The 27348-nt window shown below is 46.3% G+C and overlaps 2 protein-coding genes across 2 annotated transcripts; both read left to right on the top strand.

Annotated features, from left to right (window-relative positions):
* Positions 1-1237: 1237 nt before the first annotated feature.
* On the top strand, positions 1238-14821 carry gapdhs (glyceraldehyde-3-phosphate dehydrogenase, spermatogenic). The gene is made up of 11 exons (XM_066719217.1): positions 1238-1328; positions 10019-10078; positions 11702-11798; positions 11940-12046; positions 12387-12477; positions 12582-12700; positions 12855-12936; positions 13112-13263; positions 13431-13593; positions 14055-14152; positions 14402-14821. The coding sequence occupies exons 2-11, from the start codon at positions 10050-10052 to the stop codon at positions 14469-14471; spliced, it is 1008 nt and encodes a 335-aa protein (XP_066575314.1). The 5' UTR covers positions 1238-1328; positions 10019-10049; the 3' UTR covers positions 14472-14821.
* Positions 14822-20614: 5793 nt separating this feature from the next.
* Positions 20615-25781, top strand: tmem147 (transmembrane protein 147). The gene is made up of 7 exons (XM_066719218.1): positions 20615-21158; positions 22337-22406; positions 22591-22656; positions 22869-23005; positions 24028-24112; positions 24288-24409; positions 24756-25781. Exons 1-7 carry the CDS (start codon positions 21082-21084, stop codon positions 24874-24876), a joined length of 678 nt encoding a protein of 225 aa, XP_066575315.1. The 5' UTR covers positions 20615-21081; the 3' UTR covers positions 24877-25781.
* Positions 25782-27348: the final 1567 nt, after the last annotated feature.

Genomic DNA, 27348 nt, shown 5'->3' with positions numbered 1-27348 from the left:
TATTATTATTATTATTATTATTATTATTATTATTATTATTGTTGTTGTTGTTGTCTCATTTTAATAATTATATTTCCCTGATTTCTTTACAGTGGATACAATTATTGTAGCCAGGGCCAGGGATGTGTCCTTGTATATGTCCTTGACCTGTTCCACTGCGTGATGCATTTTGTGAGAAAGGCGGACCCAGGGCGTAAGGTACTAACACGTAAACTAACTAACACGTTATTTAATTCATACGACCTACGCATGTATAAAACAGACTGTCCAGGCATGCATGCTCCAGGTGCTGTAGTAAGCAATCCCCTATTCATTGCGTAACATGCTATTATTAGTAGAAACTACAAAGGGTCGATGTTACATAATAGTGTAGATTTTAGCCAACATTAAAAATGACCAGCCAAGCAGATGAGGTTTGATGGCAGGGTTTGGAGACAGATGCCCCCCAAAAGTGCTCTGTATTTCAGATGATGCACAGCTTTCGGATATTGTTTAAAGGTGAATGTTGTGTGTATATATATATATATATATATATATATATATATATATAAGTGTATGTGTGGGACCGTAAGTATAGCCCAGGGTTTCCCAAAGTGCCGCCCGGGGGCCAAATGCGGCCCTCGAGGATGTTTGGTGCAGCCCCCCAAAGCCAGCCTTCAACCACCCCTTTTCTGAACCTTTACTTTATTTTTACACTTTCTGAAAAAAAATCTGTTACAAATCGGACATGTAATTTGGGGGTGATATAATAAAACAACAATCAGAGTTAATAAATGTTCCCTAACAGAAATGTATAGGAAATAAAAAGGTATGACTTGGGACATATTTCGTTTCCATCGGGTGGTGCATTTTCTACTGCGGCCCATGCAACCTCCGGAGTTTGGTCCCTCCATCGCCAGACATTGGGAACCCCTGGTATAGCCTATATCAGGGGTACCCCCTGCCCTGCTGCCCTGCCCTGCTGGTTTTATGTTCCAACCTAGGTCTTAATTACTTAATTGAATGGTATATTGCTTTGTTAGGTCAATTAAGAATTCAATTAAGAAATTAAGACCTCAGTTGGAACCAGCAGGGCAAGGGGTACTGGCCTATATGACGCACTATTTGACATCAGTGTGAGAGGTAATTCAGGCTGCAGAGCTCGCCCTCCTAGGCCGCGGGGTTTCCATGGCATCCGTGCCGGAGCGCTCGTGCAGCTCCTCTGGGCGGGGACGCGCGGTTTCCAGGAGCAACCAGCGCGGCCTGGCTCGGAGGCGCGCGTGCCCGCTATAAAGTCGGGGTGCGGGAGCGCGGAGCCGCAGAAGCACTGCAGCAGCGGAGACGTGAAGGTAAGCAGGGTGGTGGGCTCTAAAATGATAAAGTAAGGCAATAAAATAATTTAAAATACAATAAATAACAAAGAAGAAATGAAGTGGCTGGCTATATAAATATGGAAGGTGTTTATTGAGTTAGCAGAAAGGCAGCGCCTCGCACTAACAAGGAAGTCAACGCCACTCGCACGAAGCTGGTTTGAATGGGAAGGGATGCGTTTTTGTAAAATGTAAGGGAAGTGATTATATAACCTTGACAGTGCAGCGCGGCCGCGGAATACAGGATCCTTTAGTAAGGCTCCTGTTTTAAGAGAAAATCTATTTAAAAATAAAACGGTAGCGGTTTAGGGTTGTTACGTCGTAGAGAAAGTGTACTCCATCAATATTAATCCTGATGCAGGAGAAACTGCACTGCGTGTAACACGGTAGCGGAAGGGGAGTGTTGTGTGCAGTTAATATAAAAAAATCCGTCTCTTTGCTCTGAGTCTGAATAGTAATTGGGATTATTGACGCCACTTGTAATTATAATCGGAGCGCCTGAAAGGATAATAAATTACAGAAAAAAAGACAGACCTGGTCGAGCTGCTTTTTCTGCGTCACATTTTTCTAGATGCCTGTGCACGGCAGGGTATTAACCCAGCTTTGCGCGCTGGCCTACAAACCTTCAAAGAGTGATCCAAACATGCATCCCAAATAAAGTAACGTCGACATCGTTGGCAGATATGACTGACCATGTTGATGTATGTATGCTAGCTACATGTCCTAATTGATCGTTTTAATGAATTAACGTTTTACTTCGCTTTGTAGAAGTGCACATCTTCTGAAACTCGTACGTCACGACATTTACCTGAGATGTAAAGTGCCTGTAGATGTGTAATTGTATAGGGGTTTCCGAGCGCATAATTGATTGCTGTTGTAAAACAATTACAACATCTCCTAGTGAAGCACTCTGCAGCCTATCGTCCTGTTATAATGGATCACCCTGCTATCGACAGATGAAGTGTGTATATAGGTGTATTTGGCTTGGCTCTCTCTGAAGGTCGTGAGGAAGGTCGATGTCTGAGGCCGCTGTTCGGCGATGCGAGCAGAGATGCTGTCACTCAGTCCGTGCATCGTGTGTCGCGACTGGGATGATGGACATAAACGCTGACTGGTCTCTTGTGTCTGGATGTGACTGTGCTTTGCAATGCACAAGTCTTGATTTAACCCCAGTAAGGCGATGCGCAGCGTTATAATGCGGAAGGAAGGAAGGACACAAAGTGACATCTACACGACGCACTTATTGGAAGATGAGATGCATTACAAAGTTGGGGGGGGGTATCTTGTCTTGGCTGAGTAGTTGGCGTTTTATTAACACGCCGCACTTTCACAATGGCAGTTCTGTTGAGTCAAAAAAACAATACAAAATGACGGAATTGCGCTTGATGCCGAAGTAAGGCAATGAATAATGCTGTGCAGTAAGTGCACGTCTGGTACAGCACCGAGTCTCGGGATGAGTTCGCTAATTAATCTGAACATCTCACGGGTTTTTCCTTTTGGAGGGAGGAGCTGTGCGTGCAAATTGCGTACACTTGCGTTAGCTTAAAGACCCAAGACTTTTGACTATAAATAGCGACTCCATCCTCTCTCTCTCTCTCTCTCTCTCTCACCGGTGGCAGCGCGTACGTGTCTGCAGACTTGTAACTTCCTGTCTCCCGTGGGTGACTAATACATCCCTGGCGTGACTGTACAGTGCTTTTCTCATAATGGGACCTCGTGGCTAACTACTTACTACTACTACTAGGTGGTTAAGCAGCTCCACTTACTCATTACGCTCACTGCAATCTGACTAACCGGGTATTTCCTCTCCCCCTCCCCTCTGTCGTGCCAATCTCTCATTTTGAAGCCTCCTGTGATGTTCAGAAGTATCGTATCAGTGCATGCACACTTTCCCCTCCCGTAATACTTTGATCATGTATGCAAAATACTATTTTCAGACCCCATCTAATGACCCCCATTTAGCGTCAGCTCGCACTGTCCAGATAAGGCTAGTCACTTCCTGCAGCCTTTCAGATATTGCAACATTGCATCCTTTCAATAGTGTGTTCAAGGGCACGCCTGTCCTGCCTTCACAACCAGCAACAGCGGTGTGTTTGGACTGCTGCACCAAAAGACTTGGCACCTATACCATTTTTAAATTTTTTTTATTATGTATTTAAGTATACGCTCTGGGGGATCTGCAGTTCAAAACTGACTGTAGTGTGCTTTTACCTTGAGCTTGTGGCACTAAACTATTAAACTGTTGCTCACTGTGATTATCTGTAGTCTTTCTCCTTCACCTGGTGGCAGAGCTCCCTGCATAGCTGCAATTCGTTATGATTTTCAGTGGGTGGGGGGAGTGTGTACGTGTTCTGTCACCGTCCCCACCCACGCACACTTGATCTCCTTGAGTAGTGAAAGGTTATTACCCCCCCCCAAATCCCCCACCCACCAACTGTTTCCATTTTCCTCAGCAGATCTCAGGCAGTGGGTTTAAAATCATTTTGTAACCCCCCCCCCCTTCTTGTGTTTTTCCTGCCTGGGGAGTGCCTGGGTTCTGAATATTCACAGCGTCTTTCTAACGGAAAATTACTGAGCTTTTGGCGAGTGTAGGAAGGGTGTGAGAGAAGTGTGTGTCGGGAGGAATGAGGCAGCCAATTCATTCACTCGTTTCAATTTCTCAGTGATTAAACTTTTTTTTTTTATATATAGTCGTAAGGAGAGAACGGGTCCAGTTTATATAACGCTCACTAGGAATGTTTGTACCTTTTAATCCCCATTAAGGTGCTGTTACAAACAAGTCTGTTTGTTGTAACAAGCTATTTCTGTAACTAAAAAATAAATAAAATGCAAGTGTGTGACTCTAGCACCTACAAGAATTTCCACAGATGCACCCTCAAGCTTAGATGTCCAGCTGTGTACTGTGGAATTTCCTTCTCTTCCCTTTCATTCCAGTTGACTCAAGCATTGTTGCTGTGTGAGCTACAGGAGAGGCAGGGTTGTGTTGGGAACTGTAATATGACAATGGAGTAAATTTAAAGCACAAGTGTGGAAACTGGAGTGGTGCAGAGCCCAAGGGCCTGGTGGGTCAGCATGTCCTTTCACATCACTGGTGCAGAGAGAGAGACACCGAGGGGGGTGGGCAGGCAGGCTAGCTAAATGGGCCTCAATCAGGAAAAGGCCCTGTTCTTCGTGGGCAGTGTTGATGGTAAATCGAGCTCTCCAAAGGTTTCCCTAAGAAGAGTATTTGAATAATAACACCATCAGTGAGTAGCCCATCTGATTAGAAAGGATGTGCTTACTGTGAAGGGGCATTTGCCAATACATACTGTACTGCACTGCTGGACTCTAGTGAGGGTCTGGCCCTCTTCTAGTCTAAGTTTCACTGGAGAGGAACGTACGGCCTTCTGTGGAAAAAGTTTACAGAACGAGACGACTTTGTTTGGGTCAGATCCTGTTAGGCAGGCCCTACAGCGTCTCTGTGCTAAAGTGGGGCAGGAGACCCCACCCCAGCAGGGAAGTCCTCTGGTCCCTCTGGACCCCTCAATCTAGTAACACCCCCCGGCTGTTTTTCTAGGCCAGACTGAACTGGGCAAAATGGCTGGAGTGACAAAGCACTGAGCCTGCAAACAAAATGGCTCCTGTCTCTGTTTGAGATTCTGACTTCTCTTCACTGGTGCATTCTTTCTGATAACCACCACCAGCCCCTTCATTCGCAGCTCCCATCCCCACCCCCCACTGAGAAAAGCCCGGCTTGCTTCCTTGCACAGTGCTGCAGGGATCAGGGGGATAAAGTGGGTCACTCGCACTGTGTGCCGGTGCAGCGATGTGGCCACACAGCCATGGCGCTGTAGCAGCACCAACCACAGGGATCCGCTGGCGCCTGGCAAAGGGATTTACTCTTGTGTACCTTCTCCAAGTGCTGCTGTGGTGACAACAGGCTTCAGTTCTAGAGGTTTTAGATTCACGTTCTCCATACCCAGTAGCGGCTATTCGGAATAAGCTGTGAAACTTGGTATAATGATGATAAATGTAATATTGAAATCTGAGTAGAATCCGCCTCCAACACAAGGTAGCTTAGTTGTTCTAGGCCCAAGGCTGCACAGAGCTGTGTCTGGGGAGAACAGTGTCTTCAGGGCTTCCCTAGCTCCTCACTCCCCACTTGCACTCATGCATCTTCTGGCTTCAGTAGATTGGTTTTGCAACACCTCCCCGTGTGTTGTGGTGCCAAACATTGAGACTTGGAACAGGGGCTGGGGTGTGGCTGCTCAGCTCTGAGCTCGCGTCTGTGCGGAAGTGCAGTGGTGTGGTTTTCTCCCTGTCACACAGCCAAGACTGAGGCTGGTGGTGGCACGTAGACGGAGACCGAGGAGTGTGAGTAAGTAAGAGGAAAGGAGAGGCTGTGAAATTCGGACAGAGAGTGAAAGCTACAGGGTCACCGTATTTTTTTTTTTTTTTTTTTTTTTTTTTTTTAAATAAGAGCCAGAGGACTCTGCATTTAGCTTGTCTACCTGCTCTAAGCCTTTGTCATCTGAAAGTCCGTCGTTAACCACACACCTTTCTATGGCTCTTGGCATGTGTTTTGATGGACGTATTTATTTTGCGGCTCCTTAAAAGGGCCACCACTCTCGTACCACACTTCTGGCACAACAGACCTATACCAAAATGCATTGGCACTCCGAATGCATCTACCAGCAGGACAAACTGTAACCTGCCTAAAACCTGAACTGACTCCCTGCTACAGAGTTATGGGACGGAATTCCCCGTACAGAACAACGGCGTGTGGTCTGTAGGAACTGCAGGCGAACTTGCAAATGGCAGCTTAGGCATTGGGCTCTAGATGATAAGCCCTGGAAACAAACCCAGGCCTGTACAGTGACAAAGAGCAGTACTGTGCAGTGCAGCCCACAGCACCGGCACGGCACATTCCCAAAACTTGTGCTTCGCCTGCCCGCAAGTCCCCTGGGCCTGACCCTCTCGGCATGCCCATTGACCAGCAGAGACTGGCCCCTGTGTGGGCTGCAGTGAGCGCCTGGGCACAGGCTGGCTTAGTGATTGGAAACTGATGGGTTGAATAAAAACAAAAATTATTTCATATTCTAGCTGGATGGAGAGCACTCTCTTCATAAACTTTCTTATAACGTATCCACATTGTAAAGTGTTACATTGCTGAAAAACTTGAACTGATCCACACACCACAGCGGACCATATGCATTCATACTGTCTAGGGTGCAAATCCCATTTCCTCTTTGTAGATCTGTCCTTGTGAAGAGCTAAACATTTATTTATTATCAAATGCCCTTATCCAGGAAACCTTGCAGCTTTCACAAAATGCTTGTACACTTCTAGCTTCTAACACTTTTTTTTTTTTTTTTTTTTTTTAAACCTATACACAATAGACCTTATCATGAGTGCCTGTGATGACGGTTTGAAATCATTCAGATGCAATTAGACCAGTTGCTATTGGTCACTTGCTGGCGGTTGCTCAATGGTACCTATTATTAGCAATAACTCGGTTGAGAATAATGTTGCCTGACACCATGAGCAAGACGGCCAGTGTTATTGAGGCTAGTCGACTGAGGTGCTGTCACTGTGGTTTAAAGTCTATTTCATCTAGGTGACTGAAAGCCAAAAAAAAACTCTGCCAACTAGCTGCTTTTCTCTGGTGCAGAATAACAAAACGTAGCCCTTATGATGACCTGCCACAATGCTGATGTGGTGGCCCACTCTGCTGCTAACTAAATTCAGTTGGCGATTTGAATTTGTGGACAGGCAGGTATTGGCAACTGTGAGCACACCCCAAGAGAGGGAGAAGGAAGAGAAGGATGGATGGATCGAGGGAGGACGAGAAAGCAGGAGAGAAATCTCATTGGATTAGCATCAGGGGCCCACTCGCCCAGCTGTGATCGGAATGGGGAGGCTGGGCCTGGGGCTTTAATTCAGGGCTCTCAGGATATAGTTAGGCTATTTTATAACTATCCATTTTGTTTAAGTGAGCTGATTGAAAGCAGCAGTCCACAATTCAAAAGCAATGCAATTTAAAGGTGGCACAGTACACCACGAAATATTTTAATGTACTGTGCTGTCTAGAAGAAGCTTCAGTTATGTGCCTCCTCATTGACTCCGCTGGTGCAGAGGGGGCCGATGGGCTGGTGAAATCCTGTTAAAAGGTGACTGGGTGCAGATTGTGATGCTGGCCTGTCTTTCCTTCCTGTGTGTCGTAATCTCCTTGCATGCTGTGCGGCAGGGAATTAAGAGGATGTAGGCCTCCAAGGACTCTCCCGCCTGCATCCGTATCCCATCCCTGCTGTGTATTAACAACCCTCCACACACCCTGTCCCACTGGGATGAGCTGCTTGATTTGGAGATGGTGGAGGGGGCGAGGCCAGTAGGTGGTGCAGTGGTTTATGGGAAAGGGATTTGTGTGATTTTGAGAGAAGCGGCAGTGGGGGATTCTTGTCTCACCCATTGACCAAAAGGTTTCAAGTTGAATATGAAATGATCTTAAGCTCGGCAATTTGCCGATGTTTTTGTAAGCCAGACCATCTGAAAAGCAAATTTGATCAAGATCTAAGTCCATTGAGGGCTCACCTGCTGAACAACTAACAGTGGTGGCCCCCTATCCCTACGGTCTGCACTGGGGAGCAACTCGGGTCTGGCATGGACTCGTACTGAACTCTGGGGCGGGTCAGAGCTGCCCTTGAGTGACTGGGACCCAGAGTGTGTTGTGAGGACAGTGTGTGGCAGTGGTCAGACATGCAGACATATCGAAAGCGGGGGATAGATCTATGTTAAGTGTAGTCATCAACAGCCTTCTGTCATAGTGGATCAATGGTATCGTGATGCCCAGGAGAGAGCAGACAGTTTAACTTTATTTCACAGCCTAGCCCCAGGCTGTTTGCATCCCAGTGTTGAAATGTTCACAAAGGAATTCGAGGGCCCGGGTGAGCTGACCCTGGCTGACCCTTCACTCTTAAGTTTGTGGGCTCTGAGATAAACGCCCCCCCCCACCTCCCCAAATCGACACCTGGCCCAAATTGGCGGTCTGATCGATCACCCCCCTTCCCTGGTGTAGCCTGCCAGGCTCTGGGGCAGTGCCAGTCATTCTGCCCCACGCCTGACCTCCTCCTCCACCCCACAGGGCCCTGGGATCGCACAGACTGCACTGCCTGGATCGCAGTAGAACTCAGTCAGGCTTATCTGAGGTGACGTGCAGGGACTGGGGAAGGGAAGGTGAGGGGGGCGAGTGTAGGCCACAGCTGCTGCTGCAGAATTGCTGATGGGAGGTGCAGTACAGACTTGTTTATCATGTGTACAGTGTGAATACAGTATACAGTGTAACTGCAAGACAGTGTGATCGTATACATAGTGTGTGACAGTGTACAGTATAAAGCTACTGCCATCATACCAGTGAGTGTGGGTGACCCTCAGTGCTACAGTCGCAATGGACCCTAAAGCAACCATGATTGCAACACCGTGTGAAGAGACGGCACATTTCAGAGCTTGCAGAAAAGGGCACTTCCATTACCCATGTTCCCTTTGATGCAACTGCCTCTTGGGACACTCATTTTCAGCCCATCTCAACAGCCTTTCCCCACCTCCTTGTGTTGTGACAGGTGCCCTTGCTAATGGTTTGTGGAATGTGCGCTTGCACAATTAGGAGCGATTCCTCTTTTCTCTCTGAATTGTCTATTTTAAACTGTTGGATATAAATTAAATATAACATGATCTCAGGCCCTTGAATTTTTATTTATTTTAGTTGAGGCATCTAGACAGTCTACATTGCCCTAAGATGACATGATAATGGCAAAGGGATTGGTCCGACTCTGGTCCCAGTGTTCAGAAGGGCTGTGACGGTTGGCACAGCCAGCAAACGCGCAGGGCATCGGTCCAAGGAAGTGGCCCAATCATCTCGCTAGTATGCTCCGCTTGCTTCCTGCCAAGGGTGGTTAGTAGAGAAGTCCGTTTTTCCTGTATTTCTTTTCTCCTCCCCTGATACTTGACTTCTCTATTCTCCTCTGCTGCACAAGCAGGCCTTATAAGGAAAGCGAGGGCTGAAAATTTGGGCCTGATCCAAAATGCTTTCTTCTCTTTTTCGATCGGACATCATGGAGGTCACAGGATAGACCAATAAACATAAACTGGTACATGCATGTATACAACATGCAGGGCTTGGCAAACTGTTGCTGTTGTGCAGGGCCTCGGATATACACGTGACTGCGTAGCGTGTCAGGGCAGGTCTGGAAGGCACCGGTGGCTGGCTGGTTGCTTTGCTCGAGGTTAGATCTACAACGGGGAGTTCTGGAAACTCTGATGTCCGCAGTATAACTGCATAGCAGGTAGAACTGCTGCGATTAAATGCAAACGAAGGAAAAATCCAAAACAAAAAAACCCACTCTTTAATGCCACCTTGCCTGACTCCAGTCCTGGAGAGTCCCGCAGTTTACAAGTCCTCAATCAATCTAAGTGTTTTAGGCTTCTCGGGTGAGCAGAAGGGACATTTGTACTAATAAGATGTTGGGTAGTCTAGCGCTCATGGTGGATTGGCAGGATTTGCACATTGCTGTTTTACAATATCGTTTTGGGCACATATGGATTTATTTTGTATTTTCTTTATTTCTTAAATAATTGATTGGTTGCTCCTGAATATTTTGATCTGAATCTCTCTCTCTCTCTCTCTCTCTCTGCAGAATCACTAGCACATTCCACTCAGCCGCAACCATGTCAGACCTGTGTGTTGGAATCAATGGGTAAGTTCTGCCTCCCCAGCACCCCTCTCACCCACGTTTCCTTTCCCTGGGGGTGATTCCCTCCCCAGTTTCTGACGAGGTGTGGGTTGGGTCTGCGCTCTAGCACCGCAACCTCGATAAGTGGGTCAGAGACCAGGGCAATACAGGAAACCCACAGTGCATAGGGCATCTTGCCTCGCTCTGCTCAGGTCAGTACAGGCTGGCTGGTTGGCTGGCTGGCTGACCCACCTCCTGAGGGCAGGTTGCTCTTGAACTGGGTCGACCCACCTTCTCTATGTGCTTTCTTTCACACTCTTGAAAATTGGAAACCAGGTTGCTAAAACATGTCAGAACCCGGGCTGTGAGCCAGGCTTTAAACAACCCAGCAGCACCCCCCCGTTTTTGACTGCATGATTTGCAGATCTGCCCCTCCTTGAACACTGCACACTAAATCTTGCCTTTGTATGAGTCACCGCATGGTCTGTCATGGCAGATACGGCCACAGACTTGAGATGGGTGTGCATTTGATTTAAGAAGAAAGTAAAGGCAACAATTTAAATGTCTGTTTAAAAAAAAAGTAGCAAGGTAGAGGTAGCAAGCCCAGAATAAAATACTGCAGGGGAGGAGAAAGTGGGTCGTATCCTGCAGGAGATTGCCATGGTGTAATTGTATTTTTATCTGTCCTGCTCCCACTATAATAGGTCTCTATTATATGGTTCTATAAATGTATAGATTCTACAAGTGTGTGTGTGTGTGTGTAAATTAAAAGCTTCCAAAGAGCCATTCATTTGCCTAAATTGAAGTGACCATGAGCTCTGGCTGAGAAACCATGATTTACTCTAAAACCTACAGGATTGTTCTTCTCTCCCAGAACCCCAGAGGGAGAGATGCATACAGTAATTAAACGGTTGAGCTCTCTCTCTGGGATGGGCGACTAAGCCTTCATTTAGAGTATTTGACGGCAATTATTAACCTGTCACAGAGTGGTTCCAAAAACCCATTTATTTTGGCGGGGGGAACATTCCAAACTATGTCCGTCATAATGATTTAAAAAAAAAAAAAAAAAAAAAAAAAAAGCACTCCCTACCTGTAAAACACAATCCAATTTAAAAATCAGCTCAACTGCATCCACCCTGGAGCAGTCATTCATAAGAGCCATATAGGACTGAAGAAGGCAGCTGTGGGATATTGTGGAGAGGCTTTAGGAGCGTTTCCACTCGGATGTGCCTGGCTGTCCCTGCTGATTGTGGGGGATTATGTCAGGGTTAGGCCTCTAAGCCTTTGGGAGCGACTGCAGCAGATGTGCGCTAACTGTCACTGCTGGATTTTTCCACTGCATTCGTGCTCTACCACACTGCCTCTGACACTCAGAGGAGATTATTAAAATATTCTCTTTTTCTACTACTTTTAATATATTCATTTGTTTTACTATAAGGCGTTTTAATGTTTTGGTTTGTGCTCCTATTTGACGGTTATGTGATTATGCATCTAGGCTTTAGTGCAGATATCGCATCCCTTGTTTCTAATTGATCTGTTTATCTTAAGAGTGGAGGTTTTCCATTAATTTGATCATTTCTCTCACACTCTCTCCTTCCTCTCCCCTCTCCCCATCTCTTTTCCACATTTTTCTCTTCCCTCCTACAGATTTGGCCGTATTGGGCGCCTGGTGCTGAGGGCCTGCCTGCAGAAAGGCATCAAAGTGACAGCCATCAATGACCCCTTCATCGACCTCCAGTACATGGTACATGGGGACAAGGGGGGTGACAGACTGGGGGAATGTAATGGCGTCCAGTACAATACAGTACAGACCTCGCACTTGTGAGGGAGAAGCCATCGGATTCCACATTCGCAATATATAACCGTCTCTCTGTCTCTCCCCCAGGTGTACATGTTCAAGTATGACTCCACTCACGGACGATACCGCGGAGATGTCCGCGCTGAGGGCGGGAAGCTGGTGGTGGACGATCAGGTTATCTCTGTTTTCCAGTGGTGAGTTACAAGCCAGCACACCCCCCTCCCTGACAAAACAACCATAGGATAATAATGCAGAATGGAGAGCCTGAGAGCCGGCGGTAATGTTTTCAGCCCCTGTGTTGTTACAACTGGCGCCATGATTCCGGAGAGGCCAGGGCCCAAAGAAAACGGAGCCCAGGGGGGTGGTTAATACAGACTGACTGGAGAGGCAAATGTGGGGAGTTAATGTGATGGGACACTGGATGCCATTGAATGGCTGGGAGACATTCACTTCTCGATTCACTGGTTCAGTGATGAGCTCTCTATTGGAAAGCGGTCCTGACTGCTCCACCCCCCCCCTCCTCCCTCTCCTCAGTATGAAGCCAGCGGAAATCCCCTGGGGAGACTGTGGGGCGCTGTACGTGGTGGAGTCCACTGGAGTCTTCCTCAGCATTGACAAAGCCTCTGTGAGTACTGACCATTCCTCACTCTTCATAAAGACACACTGACACTCGCATTTCCAAATTCACAAACCGTGCTGACGCCCCCTCTCTGCCCCTGTGCTCCTCAGGCTCACCTGCAAGGCGGTGCCAAGCGCGTGGTTGTATCCGCCCCCTCCCCCGACGCCCCCATGTTCGTCATGGGCGTCAACGAGGACAAGTATGACCCCTCCAGCATGACCATCGTCAGGTGAGGCATTTTGAAGAGATTTCCAATTTTCAAATGCAGCCAGGTGTCTGGGGTCTGTGTGAGTGGAGGTGTGGAGTAGGTGCTGGTTACATGTGCGTGTGAGTAGGCAGCATTGCTGATTGGTTGACGGTGGCTGTGGTTTCTGTCTCTACAGCAATGCCTCCTGCACCACCAACTGCCTGGCCCCACTGGCCAAGGTCATCCACGACAACTTTGGTATTGAGGAGGCGCTCATGGTGAGGCAAGGCCCATGGGCCGTCCCTCTGTGTCCCTCTCCGTCCGTCTGTCCCTGTCTGTCCCTCTGTATCTCTCTCCCTGTTGGGTTGTCAAACCTCATACAGGTTTTAACTGCATGTTTCTTCAGGATGCTAACCATGAGCCCCTGTCCCCCTCCCTCCCTCTCCCTCTCAGACCACAGTCCATGCCTACACAGCCACCCAGAAGACGGTGGACGGTCCTTCAGCCAAGGCATGGCGCGACGGCAGGGGAGCCCATCAGAACATCATCCCCGCCTCCACCGGGGCCGCCAAGGCCGTGGGCAAGGTCATCCCCGAGCTCAACGGGTGAGTGGCCATTGATTCAGGCTCAGAGGGACCTGCTGCCGGATCTCTCCAGGACCAGGGCTGGAGACCAAATGTGGTCCAGTGAAGTCGGGGTTTTTTTTTGTTTTTTTTTTAATTACCAGAAGAACACAGCTGACTAAACCTCCCTCTCTCCCTGCCCCTTACAGGAAGCTGACTGGCATGGCGTTCCGTGTGCCAGTTTCTGATGTGTCTGTTGTTGATCTGACCTGCCGCTTGACTCGCTCTGCCAGCTACGCCGCCATCAAGGATGCGGTCAGGAAGGCATCCGAGGGGCCCATGAAGGGCATTCTGGGATACACTGAGGACTCGGTGAGTGGAAGGGCTCCCTGCAGGCTTAGAAACAGTGCTGTGGAGGACTGGGCTGGGCTGGGTTAGCTTTGTACTGGGTAACAGGATGGACTGGGCTTAGCTAGGTTCATTTAAAATTCCCCACTCCTACAGTCCAACCCACACACTGCTGTTCTGGGGAACAGCCCGGTGTACCTCCAAGGCCAGGCCTGGGCACCGCCAGCACTTGAGGGGTTAAGAGACTCCAGCAGGTTTTCTAGGCTCCTGTCAGTCAGTGGCGGATTAAGACCTGGAATCACCAGGGGGATTAGACTTCTGATCCTGACAGTGACTCCAATTAAGTAATTAAGGTGGAAACCAGACACCCTGTGACCCTGGAGAACTGGAATTTGCCCTGTCCTGCTCTGCTGTTAGCCGTCTGGTTGCTGGTCTGGCAGGGGGTCCTCTGTGCTGACTTGGTTCTGTTGTCTGTCTGTCTCCAGGTTGTCTCCTCTGACTTCGTTGGGGACACGCACTCCTCCATCTTCGACGCCGGCGCTGGCATCTCCCTCAACGACAACTTTGTCAAACTCATTTCCTGGTGAGAAACCCTGACCTCAACTCTCTCTTTGGAATCCATCACCTGCATCTCTCTCCATAGGTGTCTGTCTCTCAACAGTCTCTGGCCCTACATCTGCCTCGGCACCCTTTAACACCCTGCCACTTTGGCCCTCTCCCCATCTCTACAATCCCTGGAAAAACCCTGGTCTTCTTGTCTTTCCCTCTCCTGAACTCTTCACTCGTCTCTGAGTTCCCTAATGTGTATGTCTCTGTCTCTCTCTCTCTGCAGGTATGACAATGAGTTTGGCTACAGCACCCGTGTGGCTGACCTGCTGAACTACATGCACTCCAAGGAGTAAACCTCACTCACCTCCCCTACAAACAGAGGCCCGGGTCCCAGCCATCGGTCACACCCCCCCACCACCCTTCAGTCTGAGGCACCTGGCTCTGAGTTAGTCTCCGTGTGTCTGAGTGTTCCTGTCCTGCAGAGGGGGGAGGGGGAGGGGGGGGGGAGGTGCAGGGCGAGAGCGCTGATCTGCAGGCTTTGCTGCCCCCCCCCCCACCTCTAACCCCCTGGTTGTTGTAGTGTTTCCATTTGGCTGTTAGCCGTATATTTTGGTGTTTGAAAAAGTACAACAAAGAGAATTAAGTTGACTAGTCCTACTGCTACTAATAAAGAAGAGTAAATAAAATCCCAACTCTAAACACACTCACCTCTTGTCTGCCTGGCTTTTAACTGCTCATCTTTTCTCCTGTCCCCCCCAAAGGTGTTTGAACCCCCATGCTGCTTTACACTACTGCCTCTAACAGCATGCAGGGAGTCTGTGCTTACAGTGGGCTCTTCATAGCCCTTCAGCCTGCTCACTGGCAGCTCAGACTGGTGGTCTAGTTCTTGCGCTGTACAAGAACCCAAGACTGAACAATTAAACTGGTAAGAAAACTACTTGGGAGGAGAGAAGCTTTTGAAATCCTCTCAATCTTTTTAGACCAAATGCAGTACATCTTCCTCATCCTCATTTCCCACCTGCTCAACAGACCAACCAGAAGGTGTTTAAGCAAAAACACCCATTTCCATGTGCTATTCCACGTCTTATGTGCAAATGCCACTGAAATAATCACGTCCTGAAATGACCACCTTATAAAGTGCAAGATAACTGGTCAGTCTACTGTGAGTTTCAAGGTAAAGTAAGCTGCTGATGGACGTTTCATGGGCAGCAAAGGTGTTTCTTTATGCTCTCTATTGTTGTGGGTCTGTTGTGCACTGTTCAGTACTGTACATAGTCTTGTAATCCTAATTTTATAAAACTAGATTTTTTTTTAAATTCCCTTTTTAGACCAAATGCAGTACTTTGAGAAACCCTATGATTGAATTGTAGCGCAGATCTGTTTTGGGGGTAGGACCCAAGTGCGGATAATAACAGGGAACACATGAAGGTCTAGGGCTGGCAACTGGTACAAGATGAGCAAGGCTATAATCTTCATCGATAGGACGAGCGGGAGGTCAGAGGATTGTGCGAAAACCAAGAATCAAAACTGGAGCCTGGCAAAAGTTAGTTACACTAGAACAATCGAGAGACGAGGCTAGGTGTTGATACTAGGGTGTAATCAATCCTTGGTGAAGAAGTCTGGGAACAGAGGGGTATACACCAATCAGCCATAACATTATGACCATGTGTGTAGGTCCCCCTTTTGCCGCCAAAACAGCCCTGACCCGTCGAGGCATGGACTCCACTAGACCTCTGAAGGTGTGCTGTGGTATCTGGCACCAAGACGTTAACAGCAGATCCTTTACGTCCTGTAAGTTGTGAGGTGGGGCCTCCATGGATCAGACTTGTTTGGCCAGCACATCCCATTTGCTTTGTGGCAGGGCGCATTATCCTGCCGAAAGAGGCCAATGCCATCAGGGAATACCGTTTCCATGAAAGGGTGTACATGGTCTGCAACAATGCTTAGGTAGGTGGTACGTGTCAAGGTAACATCCACATGAATGGCAGGACACAAGGTTTCCCAGCAGAACATTGCCCAAAGCATCACACTGCCTCCGCCGGCTTGCCTTCTTCCCATAGTGCATCCTGGTGCCATGTGTTCTCCAGGTAAGTGACGCACACGCACCCGGCCATCCACATGATGTAAAAGAAAACTTTATTCATTAAACTAGGCCACATTCTTCCATTGCTCCGTGCTTCAGTTCTGATGCTCACGTGCCCATTGTAGGTGCTTTCGGCAGTGGACAGGAGTCAGCATGGGGCACCCTGACTGGTCTGCGGCTACGCAGCCCCATACGCAACAAACTGCAATGCACTGTGTGTTCTGAAACCTTTCTATCAGAACCAGCATTCACTTTTTCAGCAATTTGAGCTACAGTAGCTCGTCTGTTGGATCGGACCACACGGGCCAGCCTTCGCTCCCCACGTGCATCAGTGAGCCTTGGCCGCCCATGACCCTGTCACCGGTTCACCGCTTTTCCTTCCTTGGACCACTTTTGATAGGTACTGACCAGTGCAGACCAGGAACACCCCACAAGAGCTGCAGTTCTGGAGATGCTCTGACCCAGTCGTCTAGCCATCACAATTTGGCCCTTGTCAAAGTCGCTCAGATCCTTACGCTGCCCATTTTTCCTGCTTCTAACACATCAACTTTGAGGACAAAATGTTCACTTGCTGCCTAATATATCCCACCCAGTGACAGGTGCCATGATATCGAGATTATCAGTGTTATTCACTTCACCTGTCAGTGGTCATAATGGTATGGCTGATCAGTGTATATGGGTATATACACTCACCTAAAGGATTATTAGGAACACCTGTTCAATTTCTCATTAATGCAATTATCTAACCAACCAATCACATGGCAGTTGCTTCAATGCATTTAGGGGTGTGGTCCTGGTCAAGACAATCTCCTGAACTCCAAACTGAATGTCTGAATGGGAAAGAAAGGTGATTTAAGCAATTTTGAGCGTGGCGTGGTTGTTGGTGCCAGACGGGCCGCTCTGAGTATTTCACAATCTGCTCAGATACTGGGATTTTCACGCACAACCATTTCTAGGGTTTACAAAGAATGGTGTGAAAAGGGAAAAACATCCAGTATGCGGCAGTCCTGTGGGCGAAAATGCCTTGTTGATGCTAGAGGTCAGAGGAGAATGGGCTGACTGATTCAAGCTGATAGAAGAGCAACTTTGACTGAAATAACCACTCGTTACAACCGAGGTATGCAGCAAAGCATTTGTGAAGCCACAACACGTACAACCTTGAGGCGGATGGGCTACAACAGCAGAAGACCCCACCGGGTACCACTCATCTCCATTACAAATAGGAAAAAGAGGCTACAATTTGCACAAGCTCACCAAAATTGGACAGTTGAAGACCTGAAAAATGTTGCCTGGTCTGATGAGTCTCGATTTCTGTTGAGACATTCAGATGGTAGAGTCAGAATTTGGCGTAAACAGAATGAGAACATGGATCCATCATGCCTTGTTACCACTGTGCAGGCTGCTGGTGGTGGTGTAATGGTGTGGGGGATGTTTTCTTGGCACACTTTAGGCCCCTTAGTGCCAATTGTGCATCGTTTAAATGCCACGGCCTACTTGAGCATTGTTTCTGACCATGTCCATCCCTTTATGACCACCATGTACCCATCCTCTGATGGCTACTTCCAGCAGGATAATGCACCATGTCACAAAGGTCGAATCATTTCAAATTGGTTTCTTGAACATGGCAATGAGTTCACTGTACTAAACTGGCCCCCACAGTCACCAGATCTCAACCCAATAGAGCATCTTTGGGATGTGGTGGAACGGGAGCTTCGTGCCCTGGATATGCATCCCACAAATCTCCATCAACTGCAAGATGCTATCCTATCAATATGGGCCAACATTTCTAAAGAATGCTTTCAACACCTTGTTGAATCAATGCCACGTAGAATTAAGGCAGTTCTGAAGGCGAAAGGGGGTCAAACACAGTATTAGTATGGTGTTCCTAATAATCCTTTAGGTGAGTGTATGGTGACAGGAAGGGCAGGAATAACTAAGAATAGGCGCAGAAGATAATTTAATAAATCAAGGGGAAGGTGGTAAGGAATTCGGGATAAACTAGAACAACAGCGACATCTGGTGGTGAGCCAAGGGAATTCAGGATACAATTGTAACAAGAATATTCAAAATACTTCTATAGATCTTATTTTATTAGTATATTGTTTATTTTTATTTTATTTTTTGTGGTTGATTTGAGTATCACATAACGGACATTTCAATGATCGATAATTTTGATACGAGTTACAGTAGTTGTAATGTGCAGCCTGTTGAGATGTATTTATCCAGTTCACCGGTAGGAGAGAAACGGCGCCATCTGCCGATGCAACAACACTCTCACAGCTTGATTGACAGCTGATCCGTCGCAAATCATTTCATACAGGACTGGACAGCTCCAGAGCTCGAGGGGTTTTTAAATATGTTATACATACATCATTTTGGATTATATGGGAGTTTATTTTAAGTGCAAGCAACCAAGTGTATAATGTAGAATCACTTCGCTAAGTTGCATACTCTGGTGGAGAAGCTTTGTCAAGAACGGAATAAGTAGCTTTAGGAGGGTTTATTATTATTGTTAGTAGCAACATAAGTAACATAATATAATTTAAAGTGTTTTAAAGATACTTTGCATTTGACTATGCCCTTTGCATGTTATATTATTGTATGTTAGTATGCAGGTTAATATCAGTGATTAGGTAAGAAGTAGAATGCATGAGGGATTGTATGTAAAATAGTACAATGATTTCTACTAACGAGCATAATACAGATTCATGATAGCACGTCAGTTAGTGTAAGTATTGTAACAAACCTTTGTTACGGGGGCCTACAAATTAATGCAATAAGTAGCATTCTGCTGCCACCACCTTTGTTCACCCGGCGTTAATAGTTAAAGGAGAGGAGGGGGATTTCACATCAAAGAACACCAGAAACATCATAAATGTTTATTATCTCGAGCAATCAAGTGTTAAAATCAAAGCCAAGTATTCGGACCGGTGCAAAGATCTCAACCTCAGGAAGGAGCAACACAATCACCCAAGTACATCCCCAAACCAGGAAAACGTATTAAAATATCAGATGTCATCCAACAGATGCATAAAACAAATACAATAAAATCACCCATATAAACAACCAATATGAACATAAACCCAGCAAGATAAAAATCAAATAAAGCCACAACTAACCAATAGAAAAGAAACAAACCCCACAATCTGGATGTGTCTGCTGCTTCCTGACCGGCGCACAGCTCGACACCTGTCTGGAACTGCACGGAGCTTAAGAATAAACAATTAAGAATAGACAATTAAGAATATTAAATGTTCTAGTTACTGTTCAGGAGTTTAAAAGAAAGGGAGAGGCTTCCCTATCGTCTACCCTTTGTCAATGTCGGGAAGTGACATACTTATTGTTTATTCTCTTCTTCACTGCTGCCCACCCTTTTAAAGCGCACCACAGTAATTGTGTCCAGCTGTCCCAATTAAATCAAGCACTTAAGGAGTTCAAAGGTCCATTACAGTATATATAAATAATCATAATAATACTACTAAAAATATTGATCATACATTGGAAATATGCCGAAGAGTAATTACGTTGTTTTTACATCATAAATGACTGTAATATGTGGTGTACTGTGGTCAAACAAACAAACAAACAAACAGCAGTGTGTGGGGGGTAGCATGATGAACACACACCTCTTATGCATGCATTGCAGCTGCACCCTGCGGATCCAGTCAATGCCAATGGCGATCGTTCAATCTGTCCATTACTGTGGATGATACCGTGTAAAAAAGCACACGCAAATGAATACTACTGCGCTGTCAAGCGTAAAAACTGCGACAAAATACTCATCATCATTTAAGTAACCATTTAAGTAATTTAAGTGTTTATTATTATTATTATTATTATTATTATTATTATTATTATTATTATTATTGCAGTTAATAACATTGATTAACTGAAATAAAGTATGCGTTTAATGAATACATTATAATGATACGTATAGGGGATGGCCAGAAAGTGTGTAGCCTATATGTTTCTAACGACGTTTCCAACTGTGTGATTGGAAAGGGATTTTCTAATTTCATCCCCCAATTCTGCGTCTAAAACTGTTTTGCCCAGCTGTGTTTTCATGCTGCTTAAACGTAACGAATGGATCACATCTTGCACCACTTGCATGCACGTCCTGAAACGTGTAAATCCCAGCGAATCCGACGTGCTGACACTTCCACACAAGGTAAGAAGAGTAGAGGGAAGCTGGGAAATACTGCTCTGTGATGGGCTGTTTTGTTATATGTGATTTATAACAGACGCCCTCTACACGACATAATAATAATAATAATAATAATAATAATAATAATAATAATAATAATAATATGTATTGGTGTAACGTCAAATCCACACAAGGACATGCGCAGTACCGCAAGCCCGGAACCCAGCAGCTGCGCGCCGTGTTTGCGCCGCCGCCCGGGCCGCTGAGGGGACGGACGCGCTTCCGTTGACAGGGTGAGCGGCGGCTGCTGGACGTGTCGGCCGAGCGAAAGCACAGTGTCGGCCACGGAAAACGATATCATTCATTCATTCATGCATGCATGCATTCATTCATTCATTCATTCATTGTGAAGTAGTGAAACGCAGACGGCATCGTATCGAGCATTACAGTACACGAGCTCGAATGTATTAGTTTATCTTGAGTGCATCTTCTGAAGATATATACTAGTTCATTGTGTGCTTGTGTTTTGATTAATTCTAGTTAACGAAAGCGATCGGAACTTTTTTTAAATTAGCTTACCTTTCTACGAAGTGTGTACCGCGTATCTTGATGCTGATTTATTGCAATATAACAAACCAGCACTTATTTGTCGTATTAAACGCGGAAGTACAGAACGGGCTGCGCAGTTACTCCATTATTATATCTGAGGCAATAACAGAAAACTCCGTGCGAAAAAATGACTCTTTTCCACTTTGGCAACTGCTTCGCTTTGGCCTATTTTCCGTACTTCATAACATACAAGTGCAGCGGACTGTAAGTACCAATTATTATTATTATTATTATTATTATTATTATTATTATTATTATTATTATTAACTGCTTATATCACTACACAAGCTTGTTTGTACTCGAGATGCGTGTACATTGTTTGTTGGCCAATAATACAACTGCCACACTACAGTAGTAAGACAAAACGTGTCAGGTTTTGTTTATAATTTGATTTGAAAAAGCTTTTTGGAGTTTAACTTGAATTTCTGCCACAATAGTGTCTCCTGCCGGGATTTTGCACTGTAGGTGTCAAATACAACCTGTACTAAAGTCAATATACAAGAGATCGGATGGAAATGAAAGTGTTACGAGATGTTTGTTGTTGGGTTTCTGTTCTATATATAATCAATGCTACTCTCTGATTGCTACTGCAGTGAAGCAGAATAATATCCCCTTCCCCTTCAATGAATTAATCTGCCAAAGTACTTCACACTTTCTGCTAACTTTGTTATCCAAGCTGCCTCTTTTTTTTTGTAATCAAAATATAATTATCAACATCTTTAAAAACAGCAAAACCGCTCTTAAAAAAGTTGAAAACCTAATTTTAATCAGTCTAGATCAGTGGTGCCCCAGCTATGGAGCCCCTATGTCATGCTGGTTTTAGCCGAGCTCCTGATTCTTACTCCAGCCTCCTCGGTTGTGAGTGAGGGCAGAGCTGGGTTTCTTACGGCTGCTCGCACTACAGTTTATCTCCTGAGCTGCAGTGGATGCAAACAATCTCCCGTAAATGACCTTCATTCTGCAAAAACTAAGCAACTGCGCTCCCACTGCTGGTCTTAACTCACAAGCCAAATCCTTTGCTAATGGTGCAGGATCCTGTCCCAGATTGTGGACTGCCCATGCATATAAGACTCAGTGGCCCAGCCGTCCGCTGATCCATGCTCTGCTGCGCGGTCAGCACTTCACTGCAGGATCAGAGCCGCTTATCCTCTTACTTAAACCAGAGCTTTTACACAAAAGCTCTCTTGTCTCGCCCAGCTGCCACAGACCGCTACCCCCAGCAGGGAAATGATGACCAATCACGCATTTATTAGGAACTGCTGTCCCAATTAAAGCGACCCTCTTTAAACTGCAATCGGGTGATACAGGACAGTGATCCCGTTTGAGTAATCTTTCGCTCTTCCTCTCTCGCGCTCCCTGCCTCTATAACCCCTCTGCCACAGATCGGAGTACAATGCTTTCTGGAGGTGTGTCCAGGCAGGAGCCACTTACCTGTTTGTGCAGCTCTGTAAGGTAGGACACTTGCATCCCTCTCTCTTACCTGTTTGTCTGGCCATCCTTCTGTACCAAACTGACCTTTCTCTCTGCCTTTCTACATCTGTCTCTGTCCCCCTTATTTCTTTTCCAGATGTTTTTATTTTCTCTTTATTTTAACTTCTTCTCTCCTTCCCTCCCTCTTTCTCTCTCTGTCTCTCAGATGCTGTTCCTGGCCACCTTCTTCCCTACCTGGGAGGGGGGAGCGGGTGTGTACGACTTTGTGGGGGTGAGTAGAGACGTCTAGGGAGAGGGGTGGACTGGGCTATCATACCATGACATCTATTCATACCCAGCATAGACACTGTTTCCCAATTTTAAACTGAAACTGTTTTCTTTTCTTTCCCTCTCCTTCCCCTCCTCCCTTTCTCTTTCCCCTGCCCTTTACCCTGCAAACTCTCTCTCCCTCTCTCCCTACACGTCTGCTCACTCCTTTTGCAGGAGTTCATGAAGGCCACAGTGGACTTGGCTGACCTCCTGGGCCTGCACCTGGTGATGTCCAGGAATGCTGGGAAGGGCGAGTACAAGATCATGGTGGCAGCTATGGGCTGGGCCACAGCCGAGCTCGTTATGTCCAGGTAATTACCAACAGAGCACGCCTTCAGTGACAGCTGAAGTGGAATTAACTGGAATTAAGATTAAAGATCAAATGCAGTTGTATCTATTTAATTTACTCCAAATTATCATTTGTCCTTGACAGTTCTGCTGTTCCAGTGACATGCAAGGTGGCACACACAGCAGTGTAACAGGAGTGCAGTGTGTTGTTATTGTCTGTAGACTGTTGAGCAGCGGTTCCCAGCTCTGCTCTGAACTGTGCCTGGCAGGCCGTATCTGTGCCCTCCGGAGGCGTCACCAGCTGAGGTGTCACTCTTCCTTATGGGCCCAGTTCTTCCTGCTCTTCCTTATGGGCCCAGTTAGCTGAGGGCTGCAACTGCTTCTCAAGCCCTGGTCCAACTCAGCTGTCGATTGCTTAAGCGCTAAACCAATAATATGCCGCGTCAGAACCTTTTCTTAAATGGTTGTACACACGATTGTAAAAGGCACTTGAATTCTCCAGCTTGGCAATGTCACAATGGCCAATTTAGCAAAATGATTAGTTCTAGAACTGCAATTACCGCAATTTGTTACATTTCAGGAGTCAACCACCCCAATTCCAATCTCGCCTCCTCCTTCCCAGACACCACCTCTGCAGTACCTCCTGGGCTCTTAATAATAATAATAATATTATTATTATTATTTTATTTCTTGGCAGAGGCCCTTATCCAGGACGACTTACTAAATATAAGTGCAATACAAAGTGCAAAAATACAGTTCAGTACAAGGCATAAAACATTACAAATCCAAATTTACATTGTACAGTGCAGTTCAAAGCAAAGGGGTGTGTGTGTGTAATGAATAGATACTCTGTGCACACACTGCTGAGACATGGTCAGGCTGCATGTGCTGTATTGCCAGACCTGTGATGACAGGAACAGTGAACAGCCCAGAGAATGAGACGGGTGTGAAAGATTCAGAAAACTGAAAAATCTTTCTTTCTCTTGCTTTTTTCTCTTTATCTCTCTCTTTCTCCCTCTCTACCTGTTCTTGTCCTGTCCTTCAGGTGTATTCCTCTCTGGGTTGGTGCTCGAGGGATAGAGTTTGACTGGAAGTACATCCAGATGAGCTTCGACTCCAACATCAGCCTGGTAAGTGCTTCACTCTCTGTGTCTCGGTCTCAGTCTCACCCTGGCTTGGTCTCTGTCTCGGTCTTGGTCTCTGACAGCGGCAGTCCAGTCCAGTGAGTGACTCTCCTGCAGCTGGTTCCACAGTCTTGTACTGACCCTGTTGATCTGATCCTCTCTGGGTGTCTTGTGTCTATAGGTCCACTACATTGCCATGGCCGCAGTAGTCTGGATGTTCACCCGCTACGATCTGCCCAAAAGCTTCCGTCTGCCCGTCACCGTGCTGCTGGGCCTGTGTGTGTACAAGGCCTTTCTGATGGAGTGAGTATTCATCAATCACTTTCCCATCAATCAGCCAGTTCCTATCGCACCGTGGAGCTCTTCCACACTGTCTGTGATGACCATGGATCTGAAGCCTTACCTGCTCTGACTTGAGTAGAACCAATGGGTCGCACTGAACAGAGCTGGGATCAGGTACAGCTGAGCGCCCTGTTAGATTTGAGTGTGATTTAATTGATTGGAGTCATTATTTGGAGTCCGATCACCCTGTTGCATTCTGGGTCTTCGGGCCTGTAGCATCTTTTCTGTGCCCGTGAGTGTTGTGTTCACTGTAGTCTGATCTCTCCCTGCCTTTCTCTCACCACCCCTCCTTTTCTCTCGCCTCCAGGCTGTTTGTCCACATGTTCGTGCTGGGCAGCTGGACAGCCCTCCTGGTGAAAGCAGTGCTGACGGGTGCCATCTCTCTCTGCTCTCTCTTCCTCTTCATCACCCTGGTGCACAGTAACTGAGACCACCCTCTCTCTCTACCGTCACTCACACCACACACTGCTGGGGAGTTGGGATAAGGACAGGGCGCCCCCCTCCCCCCCTCCCCTCTCCGTTGCAAGCTGACCAATCTCCTGCCAGCCAACCCACCAGAAGTAGTCAGGTCCTCGTGCTCGTGCTCCCCCCCACCATAAATACATTGCAAATTCCTTTCCTGCTCATTTGTTTTACCCTTATTAGCCCTTAGTGATTCCTTATGGCTAGTTCAGTGTCCCTGCAGCAGCAGTCCAGTCCCATTTCCCACAATGCCACTCCAATCACTGCTACAGCCCTTATTGCATTGTGAAGGGAGTGCCTTGTGCTGATCATGTCGCACATCTACACCTCTGCCACTCGAGGGTGCTGTTGCCCCACTTGGCCTGATCCCACCAGGGAGGTTTTCTTCTTGAGTGGATTGTGTTTTAGGTGTGTGATGAGTGTGGGCCTGTGGAGGGGCAGCACTAACAGAATTGGACATTTCCAATGAAACTGCAAGAATGACTGTTTTCCTTTCTTACTGAACTTTTTTTTTTTTTTTTTAATAATGCCTTTTTGTGAGTCAGACCATTGAAATCTTGTATTAATATTTTTGTTTTGAACTGTCAAAGGCCTGTGTCCCTTTTGTTTCTTTCTACTCAGTGTGACCAGAAAGTATTTTGTGACACTCGGATGGGGATTGATGTACATTTTCTGATGTCTCTTGTCTGGAAGGGAACCATCCAAGTTCTTAAAGTCTGGGGGAAAGGATCATGTTCAGATCTGTGTGTTTTTCAGTGATGGGATTATGGTGATGATTTGTAGGTCAGAAACACTAGGGGATTTTTTTCCCCCCATGTTGTATGTGGGAGGGTGGGGGTAGGCTATCGTAATAAATGGCTGATAAACTGCTCTTTTATTGTTTATTAATTTAGTTAGTAAATCCATGTCTTGCCATTCAACAGTGTGTGGAGCTGCAGAGTTGTACTTCCTGGTCGAACAATAGTTGTCTGAAAATATAATCTAAAAGTATGGCAAGCCCAACTGGACAAATAGGGATCAGTGCCCCCTACTTCAGCTCTTGTGAGTTGGGGGTTCATTGAGATCTAGTTTAACACGCGCAGTGGTGTTAAACCACCCCCACCCCCACTGTCCCCCACTAATTCAGTGGTTCTCAATCCTGGTCCTGGAGTACCCCCTACCTGGTTTTTGTTCCAACTAAGCTCTTAATTGTTTAATTGTCCCCTTAATTGAAGTAATTTGATTACATTTGACTCTCTAAATTGTGTAACTGATATAAAATTGGTTCCTTAATAAGCAAATTATTTCCTTATACAGTTTTATACTTAACACCCCTACTGTTAAAAATAATGAAAAGGCTCTGATTTAGGAAATGGGTTCAATTGAGAACTTGCTAGTCATGCTATCAGGGGGGGATTTGATGGCATTTCGGTCTCGCTAGCGGGGTGTGGGTGGGAATTGGGGCTAATGGACTTTCGGTCGGCCTTGGCGGGACCCCTGGGCACATGGTACTCTAGGACCAGGACTGAGAACCACTGAATTAATCTAAGTATCTGATAATGGTACATTTCTACCTTATATTTTCAAAATAAAATAAATGTGCTGAACAATCTTCAGCGATCAGCAAATGCAGGCTCTGGCAAATCAAGAATGATATAGGATAGATGAGGTATGATTCACATATACCTAGACACACCTTTTTTTTTTGTATGTATTTAAAATATATGGGATATATTGAAAGTATATTGTAGTGTCATGGTCCGTAGCGTGCCAGGCAGAGATGGCAGTGGGAATGAATGAGAGGTCAGCAATGCAGAAATGGGGAAGTGGGCTTGATGGCTTAAGACTAGAGTTTAACTGGGCTGGTAGTTCTGGGTAAAGGAAGGCAGGGTGCTTGTTTGACGTGTGTGTGTGTTGTGCCAAAGAAAACACTCAGTTTTTCTGTCTGACTGAAATGGATTGTGAACCACTGCCAGGTCTGGAGAGGCTTCAGCAGGACGAAGAGACTTTGAGCACGCTCTCCAAAACACAGAGGTAAATCCCTAACAAACGTGTCGGTAAAGTGTTCCCGCCTGTCTCCACTAAGCTTCTTCTCATGCAGTATCTAAAATTAAACACCTCCTTTGAAAGTGGATGATCTGACCACAAATTTCACTTTCCTGTGAAGGCATTGTCTGGTCTTGGAAGTTTCTCCGGCATGTTCACCTCCCTTAACTTAACTCCTTGTTTGTTTTCTTGCACCTTATTTGTGTAAGGGTGTTTCCTAAAATGAAGAAGGGCAGAAATAACAAAAATAAAAATAATCCCGCAGACTTTTTTGAGCTTGTGCTTTACCAGCTTTGCAAAATCAAGCCCTAAATTGCTACCACAGGAAAACCACAGAGATGCTGATCTGATTGCTCTGAAATCTGTTTGATATAACAATACCCCGATTAGCAGACCAGGATCCTCTCTATGAC

The sequence above is a fragment of the Amia ocellicauda genome, chromosome 12 (assembly GCF_036373705.1).
Source record: "Amia ocellicauda isolate fAmiCal2 chromosome 12, fAmiCal2.hap1, whole genome shotgun sequence".
Classification (NCBI taxonomy): Eukaryota; Metazoa; Chordata; class Actinopteri; order Amiiformes; family Amiidae; genus Amia; species Amia ocellicauda.
Note: the sequence above shows the minus strand (reverse complement) of the source record. Positions and strands in the feature narration are given on the sequence as shown.